At 34.2% G+C, this 23,824-nt stretch overlaps 2 protein-coding genes across 2 annotated transcripts; one reads left to right on the top strand and one right to left on the bottom strand.

The window, feature by feature from the left end:
* The first annotated feature begins 9,789 nt into the window (after window positions 1–9,789).
* On the top strand, window positions 9,790–13,995 carry LOC145129469 (pumilio homolog 5-like). The gene is made up of 10 exons (XM_079064206.1): window positions 9,790–9,973; window positions 10,381–10,919; window positions 11,019–11,944; window positions 12,046–12,187; window positions 12,298–12,405; window positions 12,500–12,712; window positions 12,817–12,927; window positions 13,095–13,289; window positions 13,418–13,589; window positions 13,670–13,995. Exons 2-10 carry the CDS (start codon window positions 10,473–10,475, stop codon window positions 13,690–13,692), a joined length of 2,337 nt encoding a protein of 778 aa, XP_078920332.1. The 5' UTR covers window positions 9,790–9,973; window positions 10,381–10,472; the 3' UTR covers window positions 13,693–13,995.
* A 127-nt stretch (window positions 13,996–14,122) lies between these two features.
* Window positions 14,123–16,557, bottom strand: RID2 (S-adenosyl-L-methionine-dependent methyltransferases superfamily protein). Its single transcript, XM_079063547.1, has 9 exons — window positions 16,408–16,557; window positions 15,987–16,151; window positions 15,773–15,848; window positions 15,451–15,534; window positions 15,252–15,364; window positions 15,068–15,117; window positions 14,773–14,925; window positions 14,499–14,649; window positions 14,123–14,410 (listed from the first exon to the last, which is right to left on the bottom strand). The coding sequence occupies exons 2-9, from the start codon at window positions 16,083–16,085 to the stop codon at window positions 14,246–14,248; spliced, it is 891 nt and encodes a 296-aa protein (XP_078919673.1). The 5' UTR covers window positions 16,086–16,151; window positions 16,408–16,557; the 3' UTR covers window positions 14,123–14,245.
* Window positions 16,558–23,824: the final 7,267 nt, after the last annotated feature.

The raw sequence follows: 23,824 nt of genomic DNA, 5'->3' as shown, positions 1-23,824 counted from the left end.
TGCCTGTCCAGCCGTACACCCTTGTTCACGGCCATACACGCCTCTTAAGCAGTGAAAAACTCGTTTTCTCGATTCAATCAAGTCCCAGTAACATTCCTTAACCGAAAACAAGTGTTTTTCTAACACTTTACCTAACGAAATCGCTAATCTAGATGCATATATATATATATATATATATATATATATATATATATATATATATATATATATATATATATATATATATATATTGATATTAGGATTCCGTTAAGTACCGCGTACAACAACCCGAGGATCTTCGTTTCCAGTCGACGTTTTCACACAACAACAGTGTGTTCATACCCCTACGCTTTTATGATTTTAAATGTTTTCAGGGGGGAATACAAGCCAAACACAAATGATTTTAACAAGTTTCAAAAATTTATGCAATTGATACAATCAAACGATTTCCACGTTTTATAAAATATTTAGATATTTTATCCCTTTTGTATTATGTTGAGCATAAGGGACACTTTTATCTTGGAAACCTAATTGCATAATTTTCAGAACAATACACAAACCAAGTACATAACATTTCAAGCAAACTATAATGGGTATAGTTTAGGGAATTCAATACACAACTTTTATCGATTCAGATTATATACATGGGTAAACATATAAACTATGACATATTTAGTTTATGATATACATCACTACAAGAGTACAATATTTAATAATTATTGAAGTATAATTATTACTTTATACAGTATTCAACGTATTCAAATACAAGAGAACACTACAGAATTACACGTAAACTAGATTATACAGAATTGTGAGACTCTACTTCAAAAATTGTACCCTTAGGTGTACTGAATTAAATCCTATCATAGTATAACTAGAGTCTCCTGGAGGGAGAGCGTGAGATTTGTAAATAGATCTATTCGGGATTGACAATCCCACACCTGAGCTGCTAGCTACAGTTAGGCAGGCATGCCTGAGGTGACAAATGTTATTTAATCGACACTTGAAGAACGTCGTAAAGGGCACTAGGTCATATTAAGCATGGTTATACGACTCACAATAGTATAAAATAATCATTTGTTTACATAATTTCATTCTTCATTAGTTTTATTTTAAGTAATGAGACTACTTTTACATACTGATAGTAACCAGGGTTTTTCAGACAGAATTACTATACACACTAGTGGTAGCCAGAGTTTTTCATACAAAATATACTATACAAGGGTTTTGTACAAGAATACACACATACTACGGTTGATAGTAACTAGACATACAAACTAACATTTTTCTATACTACAACAGGATACAGTAACAAACATTCATAGTTAATTCTATAATTCCTTAGTTTAGGCATCAGGGCTACGTATAGAGAATATTCGATAGACTGTGGAATATGTGGTTTCCGCCTCATTTCCTGTTCCTTGTTTGGTTGTGGGCTTAGGGCAGATCCACAAAATCAACTGTCTGATCGATATTGATCTATACGTGGCTAGCATGAACTAAGCAGTTATTGACAGAACTGATATTATCTCACTCTTACTAAAGAAAATATTGGATTTTCTTGGAAACATCCGAACATTTTCACAGATACATCAACAGGTTTTCATTACAAAAACATCGCTTATGAACTCACCAGCTTTATGCTGATAATCTTTCAAAACTGCTTGTATTCTCAGGAAATCAGTAGACAGGTACCTCTTGGAGTTTTGAGAAGACGGAGCGTATAGAGTCACGTCTTTTTCTTTTGTTTATACTTTTGATGTATAAAAACAAGAATCAAACAGTTGTAAATGCTTTTCATATATGTATTCAATGTAATGGTTGTGTTTACTATGATTGCTATGATACAATTGTTGTGATACTACATATGACGTCATCCACCCCCGAACGTTTCCGCCGTTCCGGTTTAGGGTGTAACATTGTTCTTCTTCAGGTTGGCAGTTTCTACTCGGGATTGATTGTTTTGGGAAGGTCGTTTATGTTCAGAATTTTCGGGTGCGTCCCTCAAGTGTTTGTTCTGGATATGAGTGTCAGTAAGGAGCGATTTCGAGGACGAAATCAAATTTAAGTGGGGGAGAGTTGTAACATCCGAAATCTTGAAGAGGAATTGTTGGGAAAAAACCCTAATTCTAGGTCAACTCAAAGAGTTGGAGGGACCAACTCGTCGTGTTGAAGATGGATGGATCGCGAGGGTTTAATGAACCAACTCGACGAGTTGGCAGTTGGGAAGGAAACCCTAATTTTCAGGGTTTTGCACCCTATTTAAAGACCTTAAACTTCCTTGACCTGCCTCCTTATCAGCCTCCTTGTCCTCCTAAAAACCCTAAATCGAGTTGTGAGCCTCTTGTTGGGAATCTTGCGGTTTTGAGTGGATTTTTGTGTGCTTTTGGTGCTTGGTGAAGGTTTGGAAGAGCTTGAAGTTGTTTAGCTTGGAGGGAAGCTTTGGGATCCAGAATCTATCACACTTTGGGCAACCATTTGAGGTAAAAAGTCTAGAACTTGGTGATTAATAGCCTAGATCTTCTCATTTGGGTTTTATTGTGATTTTGGCCTCCTTTTTTAGTTTATGGATAAGATAGGTAGTGTAAAGGTTCATCCTTTCCGATCTAAGTTTGTTTTGCTACCCTTGAGCTTAAAGGTGCAAACTTTAGGAGGATCTTGATGTCATGCATGCATTAAGTCGAGTTTTAAGTTCATTTGAAGCTTAAGAGCTTCATCTAAACATGCATAAACGTAAAGTTAGCAACTTTACGTGGTTTTCCAGCTCAAGGAAGTCAGATCTATGCTTTGTGGCCATGCCTTTATGGATTAGGTGCTTAATGAGTTAAGTTGCTGAACTTTGAGCGAACTCGCCGAGTTTATGGATAAACTCGACGAGTTGGCTTGGTTTTCCCCGATATTTTCAGATGAATAGAGGAACTCGACGAGTTGGTGTGTAAACTCGGCGAGTTGACTGGGTTTTCTCGATCTATGCAAATTTATGGAGAATCTCGACGAGTTGAAGGACAACTCGACGAGTTGGGTCAACTTGGACCGTTGACTTTGACTTTTGATGTATGTCTTTAACCAAGTTTGTCCTGAGGGGTGTTGTGATAACCTGTTTTGGATTTAAGAAAAATATGGTCTTAGGATAAGACCCATATGGGGCTGGGCCCAATTCGGAAAATTGGGTCATTAGTGGGTGTTTGTGGATCTTTTGGTTTTGGGCCTCAGTTTTTGGTGTATGTTGGGTCAGAGGTAGAATGGTCATTTTACCCCAAATATGGATTATGGATTATGGCATGGAACCCAATTGCTAATTGGGTGTGTTGATTGGTATTAATAGCTCAGGAAGCCGGCAGGACAGTAACTAGGGATTTCTTTCGGGGAGCTTCTGCATCCGAGGTGAGTTCTTCTCACTGTACTTTTGGGTCGAAGGAACCAATGTCGGTCTATTGGATTAGATATCTTGTTATGTGATAGTATGTTAATGTTCAGTAGTTGTATGTTAGATCGGTATCCTAGTTTATAGGATGATGCTATAAGTAGTGATATGTAGATTTGCTTGTTTGCCTGTAGACTGTTTATATGTTTATCTATTATGTGTCGGCATATTGGGTTGGGTTGAGGTTGTACTGCTTCGTGTTGTATCCAACAAACCCCGAAGCATTCCAAATATGAGCTGAGGGTCGGGTATGGCATGCCAGACTCATACTGAGGGCTCAATAGCATTCCATATACGAGCTGAGGACCCGGTTGGTATGCCATACTCGTACTGAGGGCTAAACATTGATAATTCAGTCTGATGACTGATCGGTACAGGGAGCAAGCCAGACATAAGTTGTGGGCCATAGGGCAAGCCTGACTTATGTTGTGGGCTCATGAGCAAGCCAGATATGAGCTGTAGGCCCGTTAGGCAAGCCAGACTCATACTGTGGGCTCAGGGGTAATCCAGTCTGTGAGATGTGGACCCATTGCATGATGTTATTTGTTTATGTTATATGTTTGGGTGTTGGTATTTTGGGGAAACTCACTAAGCTTCGTGCTTACAGTTTTGGTTTATGGTTTCAGGTACTTCAGTGGATCGTGGCAAGGTGAAGGCGTGACCGTACACATCCTCGTGTTTGAACTGATGATTTTTGGGAAACTCTGATAATGTGAATGTTTTGAAAACTATGTTGAAAGAGATACTGATTTTAAATATTGTTTTGGGAACAAAGGTTTTTGTAAATACTTCTATTTCAAAAGGGTTGTTTGAAAAGTTTAAAATTTAAGAAATTTTATGGATGTTACATAGTATTTAAGACACTCGATGTCATATCGGTTTAATCGCGAAACTTCGAAGAAGCATAACTTCTTCATACGAAGTCGGATTTTAAAATTCTTTATATGCACAGAATCCTTGTCACATATACTATAAGTTTGGTTGAGATTTTTTTATCCTAAATAGTCTTCTAACCAAAAGTCGTTTTTATCGTTTGTTATATTTTAATCGACTAGCCCAAAGTTGCGGGCGTTACAAATCAAAATACTTAGATATACAATTTGTAAGTTGGTATAAAATATATACATCCATTGTGTTATTTTGTTGTGCATTATTCTTTAAGTTTAATCTCTTGTTATTTGTTTGTTATATGGTTTTTGGCATTGTAGTTAATTTGCATCTTCCCTCATTTACATGATTATCTTATAACATATAGATGTCTCATATGTATCTATTACTAACAAATGTTTATAACATAACAAAAAACACAATTTATTGATAAATTTATTTTGTATTCATTTACATTGAAATTGAACACCTCATAATGTTGTCAAAAATTTATACATATATATATATATATATATATATATATATATATGTGTGTGTGTGTGTGTAAAATATTCATCAATAATATAATTATATTAGTTACATATCCAATGATGAAACCAAATAATTTTTTTATAGGATTATACAGATTAAAAGAATACATTTTCAACTAATTGTAACAAATAAATTTAAATAATCATCTTTTTCTTTTGACTCCGAACCATAAATATTTTCTTGAAATCTAAAGAAAGTAGAATGAAAAATATATGATTATAAATTGCAACCGACAAATCATCCAAATATCTTTTAGACATTCAAAAGTTTGATTATCATATCCACATCTAGTTCTTCCAAACATATTTCATTATTCAAACTTTTTCTTTCGCTATGAGTAATCAAACATGAAATAATCTTCTTATATAGGCAAAATATTTCAATTAATTAATTAATTAATTAACATAAGATAAAAATCCGAGAATTTCAAATGAATATGATTAAATATAGATTATTTATCTTGAATCATATTGATTTGAATAAACTTTTTTATAACAGTCATATATATATATATATATATATATATATATATATATATATATATATATATATATATAGAGAGAGAGAGAGAGAGAGAGAGTTAGGATTAAATGTGAACTCCAAATATTGTGTGAATGTGTGACCAAATTATGATCATTGGATTAAAAAAAAAATAATGACTATGATTTTAGGGTGCATTGTATTAATGTAGGATAACAATTACTATATAATTAATCAATTAATTCTAAGGTTATTAAAGAGTAAATATGATATTTTATTAAATGAGATAAAATAGAAGTAACTATATTTTAGGAAACCAAGTCAAATATATTAATAAAACCCAGATTATTATTTTTAAAACCAAATCACATAAAATCACGTATTGAAAAATTTGCAATATGTTTTTACACGATAATCACATAAAACGAAATAGATTTCATTCTTTAAGAATTACTTAGTTTCATAACATATTTCTTTCTATAAAAATTAGGCAATTTCACTATTAGTTTTACAAAATATTAACAAAATGTTTTTATACAATGTTCAGAAAGTACAAAATTAAAGAATTGGGTGATTTGATTCTTTAAAAATCAAGAATTTACTTGAAACTTATTTCATTCTTTAAGAATCACATTTCATTCTTTAAGAATGCATTGACTAATAAATATTTTTGAACTACTGTCATAAAACTAGTGAGATATGTGAAAAAAAATCATTCTTTAAGAACGATCCATTAATACTTTATAACATATTTTTGAAATATATGCAATATTCTTTTTACACAGATTCACCAAAACTATAGGCCAACTGAAAATTCTTAAAGAATAAGAAAATATTATTTTTTCACATAAAAATATGTTACAGTGTGTAACATAATCTTGAAGAATATGCAATAAACTAATATATTCTTTTTATGAATTCTGAAAGAATGAGCATTCTATTCGGCACTATATCTGAGTTTTAGTCACCAACTTTCTTGATACGTATATTAAAGAATTCAATTTAAACTATTTACCAAAATTATAGGAGCGAAGTTAAATGAAATGAGTTACAATAATTATATGATTATAACTGAAAATGCATTTATTGATTTATATGTTAATTACTATCATACATTTATTAAATGATTGGTCAAAAATTGGTTATACAATCACACAATATATAGTGTTTATAGATGAACCTAATTATATATATATATATATATATATATATATATATATATATATATATATATATATATATATATATATATATATATAGGGAGTGGTTCAAATAAGAACCCAAAAAGGTTAAGAACTATAAGAACCATTTTTTAAATGTTTTTATTAAGGACATTTTGGACTAATCCAATATTTATATTGTATTAAGAAAACTTTTATATTCCTTAGTATACAAACCTTGCCACTTGTCGTGAGTCCACTGTCGGACCATCGTCGGATCACTGTCGGACTGTCATCGGGCTAACATGAAATTTCGTGGCATTTTTTTGTCGTATTCACGGCTTAATAGAATAAACATTAAAACTCTCATTTCTTTGGAAATACTTTTTATTTTTCCAGCCAAAATTTTAGTAAAAAAAATTGAATTATGCCTTGATAAATTCATTTTTTTTTCTAAATTGTAGATATCTTTATGAAATATATATTGTGTATAAGTTGTATTCACAGTTTAATAAATATATTAATTCACTAATACGTAATTTGTTATTTGCATGCATACCTTCATTCATATTTTAACATAAATTTTATATAAAATATATACAACTTAATACAGTCCGGTTTTAGTTTAATACATAAAATTCACAACATAACATAATACAATACATTATACACCAATTCGTATATTTAAAGAAGTCAAATCCAAACTCTACCACCACCACCAACTACTACCACACACCACCATCAACCACATGTGTCATCGTTGCAATCATCTTCCTTTCCAAATTAGATCTATATATAAAATCATTAACTGCCATGTTAAATATTATATTCACAATTTAATAAACCAATTAATTCACTTATTATAAGTTTAATGCAAAATAATTATTAAAAACTAATACTCTTACATATTTATACAACACAAAAAATAAATATATTCACAAGAAAATTAATACAAACATTGATATATAAATCATTCATATTTTAACACAAAATTCATTAAAAATTCACAACTTAATACATTTAATTCACAGTTTAAACAGAAAATTCACAGCTTAATGCAGTCAATTTAAAATTTTAAACACAAAAATCATAGTTTAATAACTTACATATTCACAAATTAATAAATAAAAAACACATATTCACAACTTAATGACTTACCAAATTTCGTTGAGACATTTCATCAAACACTTTGTATGCACCACATACATAAGATGCATAATCATCATAAAACATCAGATCTGACCAGATATATAAGAGTCTTATCATCTCTGAAGTCACGCAACGTTGTTTGGTTCTCCGATGATGTTTGACAGCAAGAACAGATCCAGATCTCGAGAGAACAAACAACAAACAACTTTTAGAGATCTGAGATGAAGAACACAAACCAGATGTTCAACTTGAAGAAGACGACACCAGATCTCGTCGAAACTCGCAGATTTGGATGTCTGTTATGGCAAAAATCACAAATCAGGACCGGAGCTCACAAATCTTAACATTGGTGGTGCTAGAAATCGTAGATTTGGAACGAAGCTTGTAAATATGAAGATCTTGTGGTTTTCGACAACGAGCGGAGACGATTGGAGGTGGATATTCAGATGTAGTTGTGGAACAGATCTGATATGTCAGAGGTTCGTGGTGGTGGTGTTGGAAAGTTGTCGGGGATTCCAGATTTTGAGTGGAAGAAGGTCCAAATCTGATGCATTTTAGATCTACCGTATCTTAGTGAAAATCTAGTGGTTTTGGTGGCTCTCCAGAGCAGATCTGAAGAAAAAGTGGTGGCTCGCCGGAGCAGATATGTCGTGGAAGGAGGACACGACGATAACGATGGTGGTTCATCACATCAGTGGTTCCAGATTTGAAACTCCGACGACGTATGTAAGTGTTATCGTCGGTGGTTGGAGGCTGCGATGTGGAGGTGTCGTCAGCGGCGGTGTTACCAGTGGTGAGACGGTCGTCGACGGTGGTGGATGTGGTGGTGTTCATCATAAATGGTTGAAGGAGGTGAAAGGATTTGTTCTTGGAAAATAATGACGAAATGTTATCAGATCTAATATATGTAATATGTTTTTCTCCAAAAGACCATTATGTCCTTATTGTTTTTTTATCATTTATAAAAACTTCAAAAAAGATCAAAATACTAGAAAATACACAAATAACCTTAATTATAAATTAAAATGAGTGGTTCTTATGATTCTTAACCTTTAATGGTTTAGGGTTTATATCTCTATTATAATAAAAGAATATGTTTATTCTCCTATTGATAAGTGTCATATTATTAGAACTCTTTATTAATGTTATATGTCAAATATTATGCCACTTGTCAACCTATTAATTATCAATTTCGATTTTTAATTTTTAAATTTCCTTTTCTAATTATATTAAATTAATAATTGATTTTTCATTTTAAATTTCAATATATATATATATATATATATATATATATATATATATATATATATATATATATATATATATATATATAAAAGTAAAAATTGTTATTGCGTTAAAAATAATATGTTTTTAGAAAAAAAAAAGTAAATATTGAAGATGCGCTTAGATTGTAGAGCAATTTAGAATAGAGTAGCAGGGATAGGTGTTAGCAAGTTAGGTATTGGCCAAATGTCATAATGATTAAAATTATCTTGGGATACCACATTTTGTCAATATGATAATGTATTTTCCTGTAAATTAATCCAAACTTTCCTTTTCATATCAAAACTAGTATATTCGTATTTTTTTTTATTCTAATAAATTATCCTCTTCAGTTTTAAATAGTATATTTGTATTCAGATAAAAATAATTTATTTATTACGCATAACATCAATTTGTCTCTATTATATCATTTTCATAAATTCACAAGTTCTAAAAATAAATGAAAATCCAAGTTTAAGCTTTTATCTAGACTGAAAATGATCCTTCTACTGCTTTGATAAAGTAAAGCTTAATACATATAACATATACCAAAATAATATACTATGGTATAAACTTTCATATTATAATTTAAATTAATAATTTTATACAAGTTTAGAAGACACAAAGAGAGTAAAGTAATGTTGACACTTGTCCATTGGCATTATTATTATCCTAGAAAAACATAGGAAAAATAGTTCATTTCCCTTTTCCTCTTGCTATTTTAAGACTTATAATAATAATTTTTTGATATAGAAAAAAAAGAAGAAGGTTGAGTGTATATCTGCTCCTTGGTTTGCTGACTACAGCATCTAATGAATAATCTGATTCCCATTTTTCTAACCAAAAACCTCTATGGCAGGTTACTCTCTTGTCGTTTTCTTCCTTCTTCTGGCATTATTTGCATTACCTTTGGATGCAAAATACAAAACTAGAGATTGGAATTAGCACTTTTTTCACCTTTTATGACCTCTAAATGTCCCCAAAGCCCCACCCCATTTCATTTTCAACACCCCTTTTTTCTTCTCTGATCACCAGCAGCTATTCTACAGAATCTAGGGTTTTCAAGACTGAATATGCACCTGTTTTAGACAAAACCCAGGTGACAATCTTCTTTATTTCACTGTTTTCTCAATTCTTTAACCGATTTTGGTTTTAGGGTTCCATGAATTTGAGTTTACTTCTTGTTGATTGCTGTTACTTGATAAAGATTGTATCTGCTTCTTTCGTTTGCATGGTTTCATGTGGGTTTTTCCCTAAATTAAAGAATCTTGTGTTTATACCGATCAAAAAGAGTTCTTAGTTCATCATGTTTGTATCTTTTCGTTTTCTGGTATATGGGTTTTCCAGTTTTCTTGATTTGAACTTAATGGAAGTCATAGTTTTTGTTGATTTTGTTTACTTTCTGAGAATTTGAAGCTAATGAAACTAAAGTATAAATAGATTATTGAGGTTTGTGCTAATTGAATGTCTTCTCCTTCAAAATGTTACCTTTATTTTCGATCACAGTCGTGGTTCTGCAACTTTTCAGACAAAAAAATGGGATGATTTCGACGGTTTGAATCACAAAAAGTGGGAAAATTTCAATCCTTCCTGTTGAAATGACCACCGAAAGCCCAATCAGAATCATGGATGCATTCGGGAAACAATCTACGAACATGAACATCGAGGACCTGGGATTACTCTTGAAAGCTCAAAATTTTCAAGAAAAACAGAAAACTTCACCTCCCAATCGAAGCGGAAGTGCTCCTCCAAGCATGGAAGGTTCATTTGCCGCCATTGAAAACTTCATGTCGAGACATAAAATTTCTCAAAATATGTCTGAATCTGAAGAACAGCTTCGCGCGGATCCTTCTTACATTGCGTATTACTCGAACCACGTCAATTTAAACCCTAGACTCCCTCCACCTCTAATCTCAGACGAAAATAGACATCTGTTTGTAGGAAATAATCAAAGACTGACATCTTTTGATGATTCTTTCCGCCCAAATCAGAGTAATCTTTCCACCCATAAAGAAGAATCAGACGATGATCGATCACCAAAACAGGTATCTTCAGATTTTTCATAGAAACATAACTGATTTCTGTTTCTCTCTGAGTTTAATCATAATCATAATTCATAATACTAATTGTCTAATTCCATACAGGAAGAAACAGAGGAAACAGATGATCATGATACGGGGCGACTTTTGTATTCAAACCCCCCTCCATCTTCCATTAACACTACTTCAATTAATCATTCACAAGACAATCTTCCGAATGCAGAAAGTCAAAGTCAAAGAGACCGAAGAACAATGTTTCAAGTATACGGGCCGGGCCCACAACATCAAACCTACATTAACATGAACCAATATCTTCAAAGTCCCTCAAATTCAGTGACATCACAGTCGCCATATGCATCAGGTTCATATATGATGACGGCTAATCCTGTTTACCCGAATATGATTCAATCTGGATACTTCCCTCCTCAACAATACGTAACCGGATATGCTTTCAATCATCAACCTTCTCTTTCACCTTATGTAACTGGATACCTCCCTACAAATCCTGTTCATGTCCCTATGCCTTTCGATATCACTGCTTCTCAAAGCTTCATTGGTCAAAATCAAAGTCAAACCTCTGGTGTTAATTTGCAACATTTCAACAAGTTCTATGGGCACCCAGGATTACAAATTCAACCTCCATTTCTTGAAAGTTTGCAGATTTCTTCTACACATGGGGATGATCATCAGATAATGCCAAAACAACAATCTTTAGGACTCATGGGGCATAATTTGAATTCAAGAAGAATAGATACTCATACTATGAATCCTTACTATTTTGGGAGCCCAACAAATTCTGGTATTTTACAGTTTCCACCCTCGAATTTTGCTAGTCCACCTGTCCCGGGATCCCCGATTGGTGGGGTCGGTTTCCATGGTGGGAGGAATGGAGTGAGGTCACCTTCAGGTTCTTATGGTGGACATCAGGTTTTTAAAGATCCTAAAACCTATTCATTTCTTGAAGAATTGAAATCTGGGAAAGGTCGTAGGCTTGATCTTTCTGATATTTTTGGGCACATTGTTGAATTCTGGTCAGTAACAATTGTGACTTTGGATTAATTTTGAAGTTGATAAAGAGCTTTTCATTTGTTTTTAGAAGAAATAATGGCATCTTTGTAATTTTTAAATGCAGTGGTGATCAACATGGAAGTCGATTCATTCAACAGAAGTTGGAAATTTGTAGTGTTGAAGAGAAGGAATCTGTATTTAAAGAAGTTCTTCCTAATGCTTCTAGTTTGATCACTGATGTTTTTGGTAACTATGTTATTCAAAAGGTATGCATGGGTTAATTCCGTAATTTTATACTCTAATGCTATTAATCACTTGTCCAAAGGTGTAATTTATACTTTATTTTTCTTTTAATAATTAGTTTGTTGTGTTGCAGTTTTTTGAGTATGGAAGTACTGAGCAAAGAAGGGAGCTTGCAAACCAGCTTGAAGGTCAGATATTGCCTTTAAGTCTGCAAATGTATGGTTGCCGAGTGATCCAAAAGGTAAATATATTTCCTATGTGGAATGTCTAAAATACCCTCACGAAGGGATTTTTGAAAGGGACTATATCTAATAATTTTGGTGAATTTGTGTTAGGCCCTTGATGTGATTGAGCTAGAACAAAAAATCAAGCTTGTTCGTGAGCTTGATGGACATGTTTTAAGATGTGTTCGTGATCAAAATGGAAATCATGTGATACAAAAATGTATAGAAAGTATTTCAATAGAGAAAATAAAATTTGTAATCTCATCTTTTCGTGGTCAAGTTGCATCCCTTTCAACACATCCGTATGGATGTCGTGTCATTCAGGTTCGTATTTTTTTTTTCTTTATTTCTTTTGTTCCAATAACAATATTTAAAATAATGTTGTTGATTTAAATCTCTAAATCTTTAAACCTTCTTGTTGTTAATAGAGGGTACTAGAACACTCCACAGATGAATTACAAAGCCAATTTATTGTTGATGAGATATTAGAGTCTGTTTACACTCTCGCACAAGATCAATATGGCAATTATGTAACTCAGGTTTGTTTTTTAATTTCCATTTGGTAAATATAAAGTTTGTAACACAACACCCGAAGCCCAAATTTGGTGGGCCACAAGCCCACAACTTAAGGCTTATAAGGGTAAATTCTCACTTTGTATAATATATGATGCATGTGAGATGAGTTGAGTTGTTATGAAATTTGTAGCATGTGTTAAAGAGGGGGAAACCGGAGGAAAGAAACCAAATTGTACACAAGTTGAAGGGACATGTTGTACAACTAAGTCAACATAAATTTGCATCAAATGTTATTGAGAAGTGTTTGGAATATGGTGATTCTGCTACAAGAGGAGTCTTGATTGAAGAGATCATTGGTCTTGGTGACAATAACGATAATTTATTGGTGAGTACTTTTTTTAAGAAAGAGTGTATATATGTTTCTTACATGGTATCAGAGCAATTCTAAATCTAGAATCCCAGATAGCAGACAACATACATATCATAGATGTTTTTATTTTGATGATGTTGCAGGCGATGGTGAAGGACCAATTTGCAAATTATGTTATCCAGAAGGTTCTTCAAACATGTACACCAGATCAACATCAAGTGTTGCTTGGTAGAATAAAGATTCATCTCAATTCATTGAAGAAATATACTTATGGAAAACATATTGTTGCTCGCTTTGAACAATTATATGGTGAAGGTGAGTGAGTTGTTATCTCATCTTTTCTATATTTATATCTATAAAGACATGGATTAAGGTAATTATTTGTTTTTTTGTAGAGTTTCAAGTGTCTGGATCATAAAGTGCTGCTGAATACATTACTGGTGAAGTAGAGAAATTGGAAAATGGAGAAAAAAAAAGTGTATTTGAAGCATGGGTTTTTAGGAAAGTAAAATATAGAAGTATGAATCGACATGTTGTATAGATACAGTCGTTATGCATAATGATATGCTGCTGTAAATTCCTGAATTATTTGTCTTAAGTTTGTGGTTGTAATGTCTGGATATTGAGTTTTTAGCTAGGAAGGGTTAATGTTTCTCTTTCTCCTGTCACATGAATATCATCAAAATAAGGGTTAATTCTATTTTCGGGTGATGAATTGTTATATTTGTTGTCACTAAAGGTTTGATGTTGATATCATCTTTTTACAAAATCACTACATTGAACACACAAAGTTTTGCACAATGACACCCACTTCATGATGATTAATGGTGGTGATAATATGAATATAGTTTATGGAAAAACAAATAACATTCTTATAGAATCATTAATCCTTGAAATGAAAGATTCACACACACACACACTAAAAAATTTCACATCTTTAATACAAAATCGATGTAAAAAGAAGCTAAAAATCAAAAGCGGGCCTTTCGTTTTCGAGCAGTGTACTTAGAATCAGGAGGCACAACATTTCCTTTGCTCCTCATCTTCTCTTTCTTCTGTAACACCCATGAATTTGTCTTACCTTTTTTTGTTATTTTTTGCTTTTTTCTTGGCCTATGCCTATCTGAAATACACACCTAAAAAAAAACCACCATTTTAAAAGTTTTTAGTTTCAGAAAAAAAACAAGAAAAAAAGATTTACATATGGATCTCAAAAAGACTTACAGTTTGGTTCTCTTCATCTTCACTACCATCATCATCATCATCAGCAGCATCTGAACAAATGTTTTCATCTTCACCTTTGGCATTTGGTGTGGTGGTGCTCATAGATGGTGGCCCACAAGTCAGCACAAGGTACTCTTTTCTTTTCTTTGAGCTTTTATAAAATCAAAGTAGGTTGTTGCAAGTCAGTAAAAAAAATCATATAGGTGATTTAACATCAACATAAAACCACCAATCTTGTGTTTGGTTTTTAATAAAAAATAACAGATGAAAATACCTGTGAGGGTAATCAATAACTACACCACCAGCAAATCCAGCACGCATAGCATAACTCAAAATTAGCTCTCTTTGAGCATTATTTTCAGGATACAATTGAAAAACAGCTCTAGCTCCCCTACCCAAACATCTATAAAGTGATCCAAAGAATGCCCTGAAAAAACATACACAAGGGTCCAAATTCAAGCCTAATTGCACTTCATTTTGTTTCAACTTGAAGTGATTTTTATACCAAAAGATGTTATTAACTTTCAAGAAGTAAAAATTATGAACAAAAAGAATGGCATTGTACATACTTCAATCTCAACCGTGGCTCATGACAAGATTTATCAGCATTGCACAACCACTGCATATAATCAAATCAAACTGTTGGATTAATCAATTTTTAACAAGATGTGTAATCTAGATGCATCAATTGTTGAGAAATTGAGCAATGTAATACTAATAAAAAAGGATCAAACTTTGAAAGATGATATAAACCTGGACAGCTGAGATACTGATAGCACCATCAATCACTCCAGGACGAATTCCAAGGCCCTGACCCATGTCACCAAGTATAAGATCACCATCAGCCTCCCGCTCCAAAGCAACATCTGGATTAGGTAATCATATTATATATAAGATAGATGATAAATCCACCTCTCAAGCTTTTGAACATGAAACCTAAATTATTGCATACCAAGCATTGATTTTGATATATCTAGACCAATCCATTCATGTCCATGCTCAGATATTGTTTCACCACTAAGTCCCGAACCACAACCTGCAAACCATGAGAGCAAGAACAGCTCAAGTCTGTGATTATTTCAGAAAGATAACTAAAAACAGCATCAGTTCATTACTAACAAAAATATCCATGCAAGAATCATAAATGAGATGTTTTGCACAGAATTAGGCCAAAAGAATTAGCTTAAAAGATTTTCATGTACTTGGACCTGAGAAAACTTATCAACATTCATGCTAAATATAGAAAAGAACATGAAAGAGAGCAAGCAATTTACCAATGTCAAGAAGCAATCTAGGGACGTCATCATCAGGCAACGCAAGAAGCTCTATTGCTCTTTCAGAAAGCTCTGCCTTCAAATTGTAATAGAAATTTCAGAACATTGTCATAGAAACAAGAGAAAGAAAAAAAAACATTTGAATTGTATCATAACCGGATAATTGGATACAGAAACAAGATACATTCAGATATGCATTCATATAAAGATATACCTGAATTCCGACTATACGCGAGGATGAAGTGTATTTTCGAGCTTCAACATCGTCGTAGAATATCTCCGGTGGTGCTTGTAGCTCCGGCCTCGACGACATCTTGACTGAATGCGGCGGTGGCGACTTTACTGATCGACAAGAGGGTGCTGTTGAGGCTTTACTCAGCTGTGTAATGCAATGTAAAGGGTTTTTATTCAAAATTAGGTTTCCTGAACTACTAATTTAACATAAACATATGCACAAAATCAAAAGGGAGAAGCGAGAACAGAGAGCATGTTAACAGAAAGATATTAACATGAAATATTCACATAAAATTTTGAGAACAGAGACAGAGAATGATATTCACTAAACCAGCGACAACTAACGGCGAAGATGCAGGTAAAAGGGTGAAAATCAGATTAGACAGAGAACCGAGAAGTACCAGCGATTAGACGGAACAAAGAAGATGCAGCAATTTTGATTACCCTTGATGAAATAGATGCGTTCGGGGGAGAACTTGAGCGGCTGGGAAGAAGGGTTTAGGTATCGAAGTGTGAGGGAGGTTTTTGATATGTGATGGTAGGGAGGATTTATTTATTGGTTTACATTTTTTTAAACCTAAATATTCTACATATGATTTTTATACGACCAATTTTGTTGAATCAATACCAAATTAAAAGCAATATTTTGAATCAGTTCGTAGGTGCACCCGATCAACTTGTGTGAACGTTATTTAAAAGAAGTAGGTTTTACAAACGAGGAAATAATGACGGACCTACTAGAACTTTTAGAATTAAAACAATAGATTATACAGATGTTCAATAATGATGAGAAATCAGGCAGGGTGTTAAAACCGAAGATGGAAGCATATAACACTCTCAAAGATGGGTGTGGGTCAAGCCGTGATAAAACTATTATTTTAGACTAGTGTATGATGTTTTTAGTTGTCGATAACTTCATGAACTAATAAATGTTTTATAAAGTTAAGTATTTTTTGAACCATATCATTTGTTTAAAAGAAAAGATTTACTTCTATTTTTTTATCAGATCTTCAACATATACTAATATGTTACACATGCAAATAGAATTAGAAGAAATGCACGTTAAAGTTAGACAATAGTATTTTATTGACAACAGTGCATTATATTTCATTCTTGATTTTCAACATGTCAAGAACAATTGTTGGATTTATTGATCTCATTACAGTCTTCAGAAAACCGATGAACATAGTATTAACTAATTATATTAAGCATGTATCTCACGTGTATATTTAAAGCATTCCAATGTAAATACTTAGTCCAGTTACTGAGTCAAGTCATAGAATAGTTTCCTGTATTTATTCCTAGATATAAGCTTAGATCAGTTAGTAGACTTAGGCTATAAATGCCTCTGTATGTAATCAATATTAATCAATCAAATATACATTCATATATCTCTCTTATTGTTATGGTATCAGAGCTTCCAAACTCGGAAGAGTAATCGATCCAGAAGTCACAGCCGCATCCCTTCAACTAGGGTTTTATCCAATGTCTTCATCCAATTCATTCACTCAAGTCACGGCGGCAACTCATCTCACCACCAAACTCACGTCTCACAATTATCCTGTCTGGCGTAAACAAGTTGAGACTACACTAATCAGTCTTGCATATGAAAATTTTATCCTCGGTGAATCCAACATGCCACCCAAACAGATCAGCGACAAAGAAAACAAATCAATTGCAAATCCAGAATACCTTCTCTGGTTTCGGAAAGATCAGATGCTACTTAGTGCGATACTAGGTAGCTGTTCGGAGTCCATACAGTCACTCATCTCATCCGCATCTACTGCACGAGAAGCCTGGCAGCGCCTGTTCTCCAGCTTTGCCTCTACATCCAGGTCAAGAATTATCTCCCTAAAATCGAAATTAGCCAAAAACCCTAAGGGAAATCGCACCATTACCGAATTTCTACAAGAGATGCGATCTCTTGCAGATGATCTTGCCCTAGCCCAGAGTCCTGTTTCAGAAGAGGATCTCATGGTCTACATCCTCTCTCAGCTTGGTGATGACTACAGTACAATCGCAGCTGCCATCAAGGTTAGAGACACACCCATCTCTTATTCGGAACTATTTGATAAACTTACAGACTTTGAAAGAACCCTCAAAGATTCCGTGACTGCAATTGACAATGTCCCCACCTCTGTCAATTATACTTCTCGACAAACAGGGACCAATCAAGGCAATCGCAATCAGCCACACTATCAACAAAACAACCGAAACTATCACAATAACTCTCAACGAGGGGGCTACAGGGGTAACTCAAACTGGTCAGGTTCCAACACTCAAGGAAATCGCCCAAACCGCAGCAATGAATTCTGTCAGTTTTGTAACATTCCAGGACACCTCACTCGTGACTGCAGAAAACTTGCAAGATTTCTTAGGGAAAACAACATTACCACAGATAAATCCACCACACCGGTTGCCAATGTTACCACCTCCAATCCGGTGTCTCCTACCTGGCTGTTCGATACTGGCGCTTCCAATCATGTCACCTCTGAAAAACAAACACTTCACAATGTGTCAGAGTATGGAGGACCTGATGAGATAGTTCTCGGTGATGGTACAGGTTTACCCATAACTCATATTGGTAACACGTATATAAATACACCTCAAAAATCACTGTTTTTGTCCAAAGTGTTACATGTTCCACGATTAAAACGCAATCTTGTATCTGTTGGTAGTTTATGTGATACTAATTTGGTTTCGGTGGAATTCTTTCCATCTCATTTTTTTGTGAAGGATCTGTACACGGGGGCGTGCCTCATGCAAGGAGAGAGAACTGATGGAATCTACACCTCCAAGCTATCTCCAAGACTCCAAATCCATGCCACATTCAAGCACTCTCCACTCAACCTCCACCACAAACTCAGTCACCCTTCAATGCAAGTGTTCAAAACTATTGTGTCTAGCTTAGGTTTAAATTCAAAATTTGATTCCAATGTTCATTGTTCGTCATGTTCTATCAATAAAAGTCATAAACTTCCTTTTGGTTCTAATTCCTTTGTCACTTCAAAACCTCTTCAATTACTTTATTCTGATGTCTGGGGACCCGTACAACAATCCATTGATGGTTTCAAATACTATGTCATTTTTGTAGACTATTTCACCAAATATATCTGGCTCTATCCCATGAAACGAAAAAGTGATGTTGCACTCATTTTTCCCACCTTCAAATCGCTAGTTGAGAAGTTCTTCCAACACCAAATTATTTCCCTATTCAGTGACAACGGTGGTGAGTACTTGGGACTCTTACCATTCCTTCAAGCACATGGAATTTCTCATTACACAACACCTCCACACACTCCTGAACAAAACGGGGTGGCAGAACGCCGCCACCGACATATTGTTGAAACCGGCCTAGCTTTACTCCACTTTGCCAAACTTCCTCTAAAATTCTGGTCACATGCCTTTCAAACCGCAACCTACTTAATCAACCGACTACCTACACCCATACTTGACCACAAATCACCTTACCAATGCCTATTTAACCAAAGCCCGAACTATACCAAATTGAAACCATTCGGTTGCTTATGCTATCCTTGGCTACGTCCGTACACTACATCAAAACTACAACCGCGATCAAAACCATGCCTATTCCTTGGTTATTCCGATTCCAAGTCAGCATACAAATGTTACGATCCGGAATCTCAAAAACTATATCATTCAAGACATGTTGAGTTTATACTCAATGAATTTCCCTCGGTCTCCACTGAGCCATCCACATCCTTACCCTCACCTGACAGCTTCCTCACCCGTGAAACCTCTCCCACCACAAATATTCCCAACCTGCCACAAATAAAAACTACCTTACCAAATTTGCCCAGCAACACAAATATTCCCAATGAACCTCCACCTACTGATCTGTCGTCTCCCATTCAGCCACATTCACCAAACCTGCCCAACTCTCCTATACACCTCCAATCCCCTGCCGCACCCACACCACAAACTCCACAAACACCTCAGCCTATACAACCACCCGAAACTGCTCCTGTCACAACCACTCGCATCCGCAAACCAAATAAAAAATATTATAATCCTTCCTTTGTAAACACTACCACGTTACACCCTATACCCCCTAGCCTTGAACCTCTCACACACACTCAAGCCCTCAAAGATCCTCTTTGGCGTCAAGCAATGGATGCTGAATTTAATGCACTTCTTACTAATGGTACATGGGAGCTAGTTCCAAAAGAAAATCATTATTCCATTGGCTGCAAATGGATTTTTAGAATAAAAAGAAAACCCGATGGTACCATTGACAAATACAAAGCTCGTCTAGTGGCAAAAGGGTTTCTCCAACAATATGGCAAAGACTACTTTGACACCTTTAGCCCCATTACTAAACCGGTTACCATTCGTACCGTTATCTCCATTGCCCTATCTCAAAACTGGCCAATTAGACAACTTTATGTCAACAATGCTTTCCTTCATGGCACCCTTCATGAAGAAGTATTCATGGAACAACCACCTGGCTTCATACACCCTCAATATCCCTCACATGTATGCAAACTGAAAAAATCCCTGTATGGCCTCAAACAAGCACCACGTGCATGGTACATTGAACTCACCACATTCTTGCTTTCGGTTGGCTTTCGCAAATCTAGAGCTGATCCATCTTTATTCGTGTACAATCATCATAATGTCCTTGCTTACCTTCTTGTGTATGTCGATGATTTTGTACTTACCGGTAATAACTCCTCCTTCCTCACTCAGTTCGTGTCTACCTTGTCAAATCGTTTCTCTCTAAAAGATTCAGGACCTCTTCACCACTTCCTTGGTGTTGAGGTCATTCCAACCAAATCGGGTCTCTTCCTATCTTAACATAGACATGTCCAGGATCTTCTCACCCAGTTTCGCATGGATGGAGCCAAGGAGGTAGCCACACCATTGAATCCCTCAGTCACTCTCTCTTTGCATGACGGGTCCGCAAGCACAGATCCCACACCTTATCGCAAGCTGGTAGGCTCTCTTCAATATTTAGCATTTACAAGACCGGATATATCATTTGCTGTTAACAAGTTGTCACAGTTTATGCATGCTCCAACTGATACTCATTGGCAATCCTTGAAGAGAGTACTACGCTACCTAAAGGGCACTATTTATCATGGACTTTACCTCACAAAAAATTCTTCCATGGATCTCACGGCGTTTTCGGACTCCGATTGGGGAGGTGTAACAAATGGTGGACGCTCTACAACTGCATAGCTTGTGTATCTCGGTCTGAATATCATCTCATGGAGATCCTCCCGCCAAAAATCCGTATCACGATCATCTACGGAGGCGGAGTACATGGCCCTTGCAAACGCCGTAGCTGAAGTTACTTGGGTTAAGAATCTCTTACTCGATCTTGGCATCAAAATTACAAAACCTCCGCTCCTGTATTGTGACAACACCGGTGCAACATACTCTTGTGCTAATCCTATATATCACTCAAGGATGAAACATGTAGCCCTGGACTACCACTTTGTTCGAGAACAAGTTACCGACGGCTCTCTACGTGTACGACATGTCAACTCCTTTGATCAACTAGCCGATGCATTGACTAAACCTCTCACTCGCTCCCCATTTCAACGACTTCGATCCAAGATTGGCGTATCCGATGGATCCTCCATCTTGCGGGGGCGTATTAACTAATTATATTAAGCATGTATCTCACGTGTATATTTAAAGCATTCCAATGTAAATACTTAGTCCAGTGAGTCAAGTCATAGAATAGTTTCCTGTATTTATTCCTCGATATAAGCTTAGATCAGTTAGTAGACTTAGGCTATAAATGCCTCTCGTATGTAATTAATATTAATCAATCAAATATACATTCATATATCTCTCTTATTGTTACATAGAAGTTAGTGCGTTATAATATGCAAATGCTCTTGATTACAATGTCTAAAGATATACAATTACAATAATTTTTTAACTCAGTGGAAAGAACCAAAGAAGCATGTGGAGCGAGTGCAACACTTCAAAAGTGAGTTGCAGTGACTGATATTACATGACATTAATGAAAGGCTACATAAAATTCTTTGAAGTCATAGTGCTTGGTTGGAACTTACTCAACTCTCAATATTATTTTATATAAGAAAATACATAATGTGATTTTGAACAATAATACTAACATGCTATGATTTTCATAAATGCTAGCACTTTTCATTTTCATTACTCATAACAAAATGATTAAAAAAACTTACAAAACTATTACATTGTCATTAAATAGATTACAAACTTATTTTTCCGCCCACACTTCAATAAATTATAACATATACATTTTTTCGTGATCAATAAAACATTATCTAATCCGAATAACATCTTCAAGATGTTCCGTTTTGTCATAAGCCTACGAATCTCTATGTTCGCATCACCAATCCATTTTTCTGCCACTTAAAAAAAATCTTAGTATCCATTATTTATAATTGTCTTCTTTTAGGTTTGTTAATATAATGTTTACACACTCATTAAGTATCTACTCATTTCAGTTGTCTTCATCAACTCTTGTCATCACAACGAATATATATATATATATATATATATATATATATATATATATATATATATATATATATATATATATATATTGGTTGATAGTGGTTCATCACGATAATATCTTAGATGATTTGGATTGACATCATGAAATGGATTAAGATCAAAACAAATATAACAATCTTTCTCTTCACACTACCAAACACCACCATCTTCAGATGAACTCAATCTTATAAAGTTAGGGAATATTAGAGTGAATAAAAGATTGGGTTTGGTTTTGTGTTCATTTGATCACTTAACTCTTTTTAAGTTTTAAAAGATCATCAAACTTTTGACTTTGTGCTCATTTAGTCACTTAACTTTTGATTTTGTCACTTAACTTTTAGATTTGTGCTCATTTAGTCACCTAACTTTTAAAATTGTGCTCATTTAGTCACTAAACTTTTGAAAAAATTTAAAAGTTTAGTGACTAAATGAGCACAATTTTAAAAGTTAGATGACTAAATGTGACTAAACCAAAAGTTAAGTGACTAAATGAGCACAAAGCCAAAAGTTTGATGACCTTTTAAAACTTAAAAAGAGTTAAGTGACCAAATGAACACAAAACCAAAAGTTAAGTGACCAAAAATGACCTAAACCCTAAAAGATTTACAACACTTTATATAGTACTTGAGTTAAACGATAGATAGAAAGTAAATATTTTTAGTTGAATTCATAAAGTTATGGTCAAAATCTAGACCACTTTATGTCCTGAAGTACTTTCCGTCTAGTCACTCTACTCGGAAATGTACTATATTACACAATACACATGTCAGATTCTAGAAACCAATTTTGTCGACTTTCCAAAGCACATGCCAGATGCATGCTAAAAATGATTGGTGTGATGTTTGAAATATGATAACATAAACATAAATTTTGATAACATAAACATTAAACTCAATTGCATAAAAAGTAACAATTATTCATAACAATACAAATCCAAATTAAAATACTACTAGTATTTGATTACAAAATACAAACACATAAACTATACGAATGAATAAATGTTAGTCTATCGGAAGGGGTATCACGAGCATCACTTCATTGGGCATTTCTCATTCGGATGGAACCAATAGATGACACACCTTCAATGAATTAGATAATCAAATAGTTGTATGGTTAAATTTAATGGTTAATGTAATACGGTAATACCTGGATGTCTATTTTTATAATGTTATAGTATGAATTGAGCTATAACGTCGCTAATATCTATTTTTATAATACTATAGTTATGTGTACAACTTTTTAATGGTATGACTATGGATTAAATGATTAATTAACTTTTTACTATCGAGTGAACGTGGA

Source organism: Lactuca virosa, chromosome 8 (genome assembly GCF_052849685.1).
Source record: "Lactuca virosa cultivar CGN04683 chromosome 8, Lactuca_virosa_CGN04683_v6, whole genome shotgun sequence".
NCBI classification, from domain to species: Eukaryota; Viridiplantae; Streptophyta; class Magnoliopsida; order Asterales; family Asteraceae; genus Lactuca; species Lactuca virosa.
This window is presented reverse-complemented; position numbering and strand designations above follow the sequence as displayed.

Excerpts from the sequence above, each read along its gene's own strand:
- LOC145129469 (XM_079064206.1), top strand. The coding sequence starts at position 10,473 with ATGACCACCGAAAGCCCAATCAGAATCATGGATGCATTCGGGAAACAA. Across the intron at positions 12,188-12,297 it reads GTAACTATGTTATTCAAAAG|TTTTTTGAGTATGGAAGTAC; the intron begins GTATGCATGGGT and ends GTTGTGTTGCAG. Across the intron at positions 12,406-12,499 it reads GTTGCCGAGTGATCCAAAAG|GCCCTTGATGTGATTGAGCT; the intron begins GTAAATATATTT and ends AATTTGTGTTAG.
- RID2 (XM_079063547.1), bottom strand. The coding sequence starts at position 16,085 with ATGTCGTCGAGGCCGGAGCTACAAGCACCACCGGAGATATTCTACGAC. Across the intron at positions 15,849-15,986 it reads CGCGTATAGTCGGAATTCAG|GCAGAGCTTTCTGAAAGAGC; the intron begins GTATATCTTTAT and ends TACAATTTGAAG. Across the intron at positions 15,535-15,772 it reads TAGATTGCTTCTTGACATTG|GTTGTGGTTCGGGACTTAGT; the intron begins GTAAATTGCTTG and ends CATGGTTTGCAG.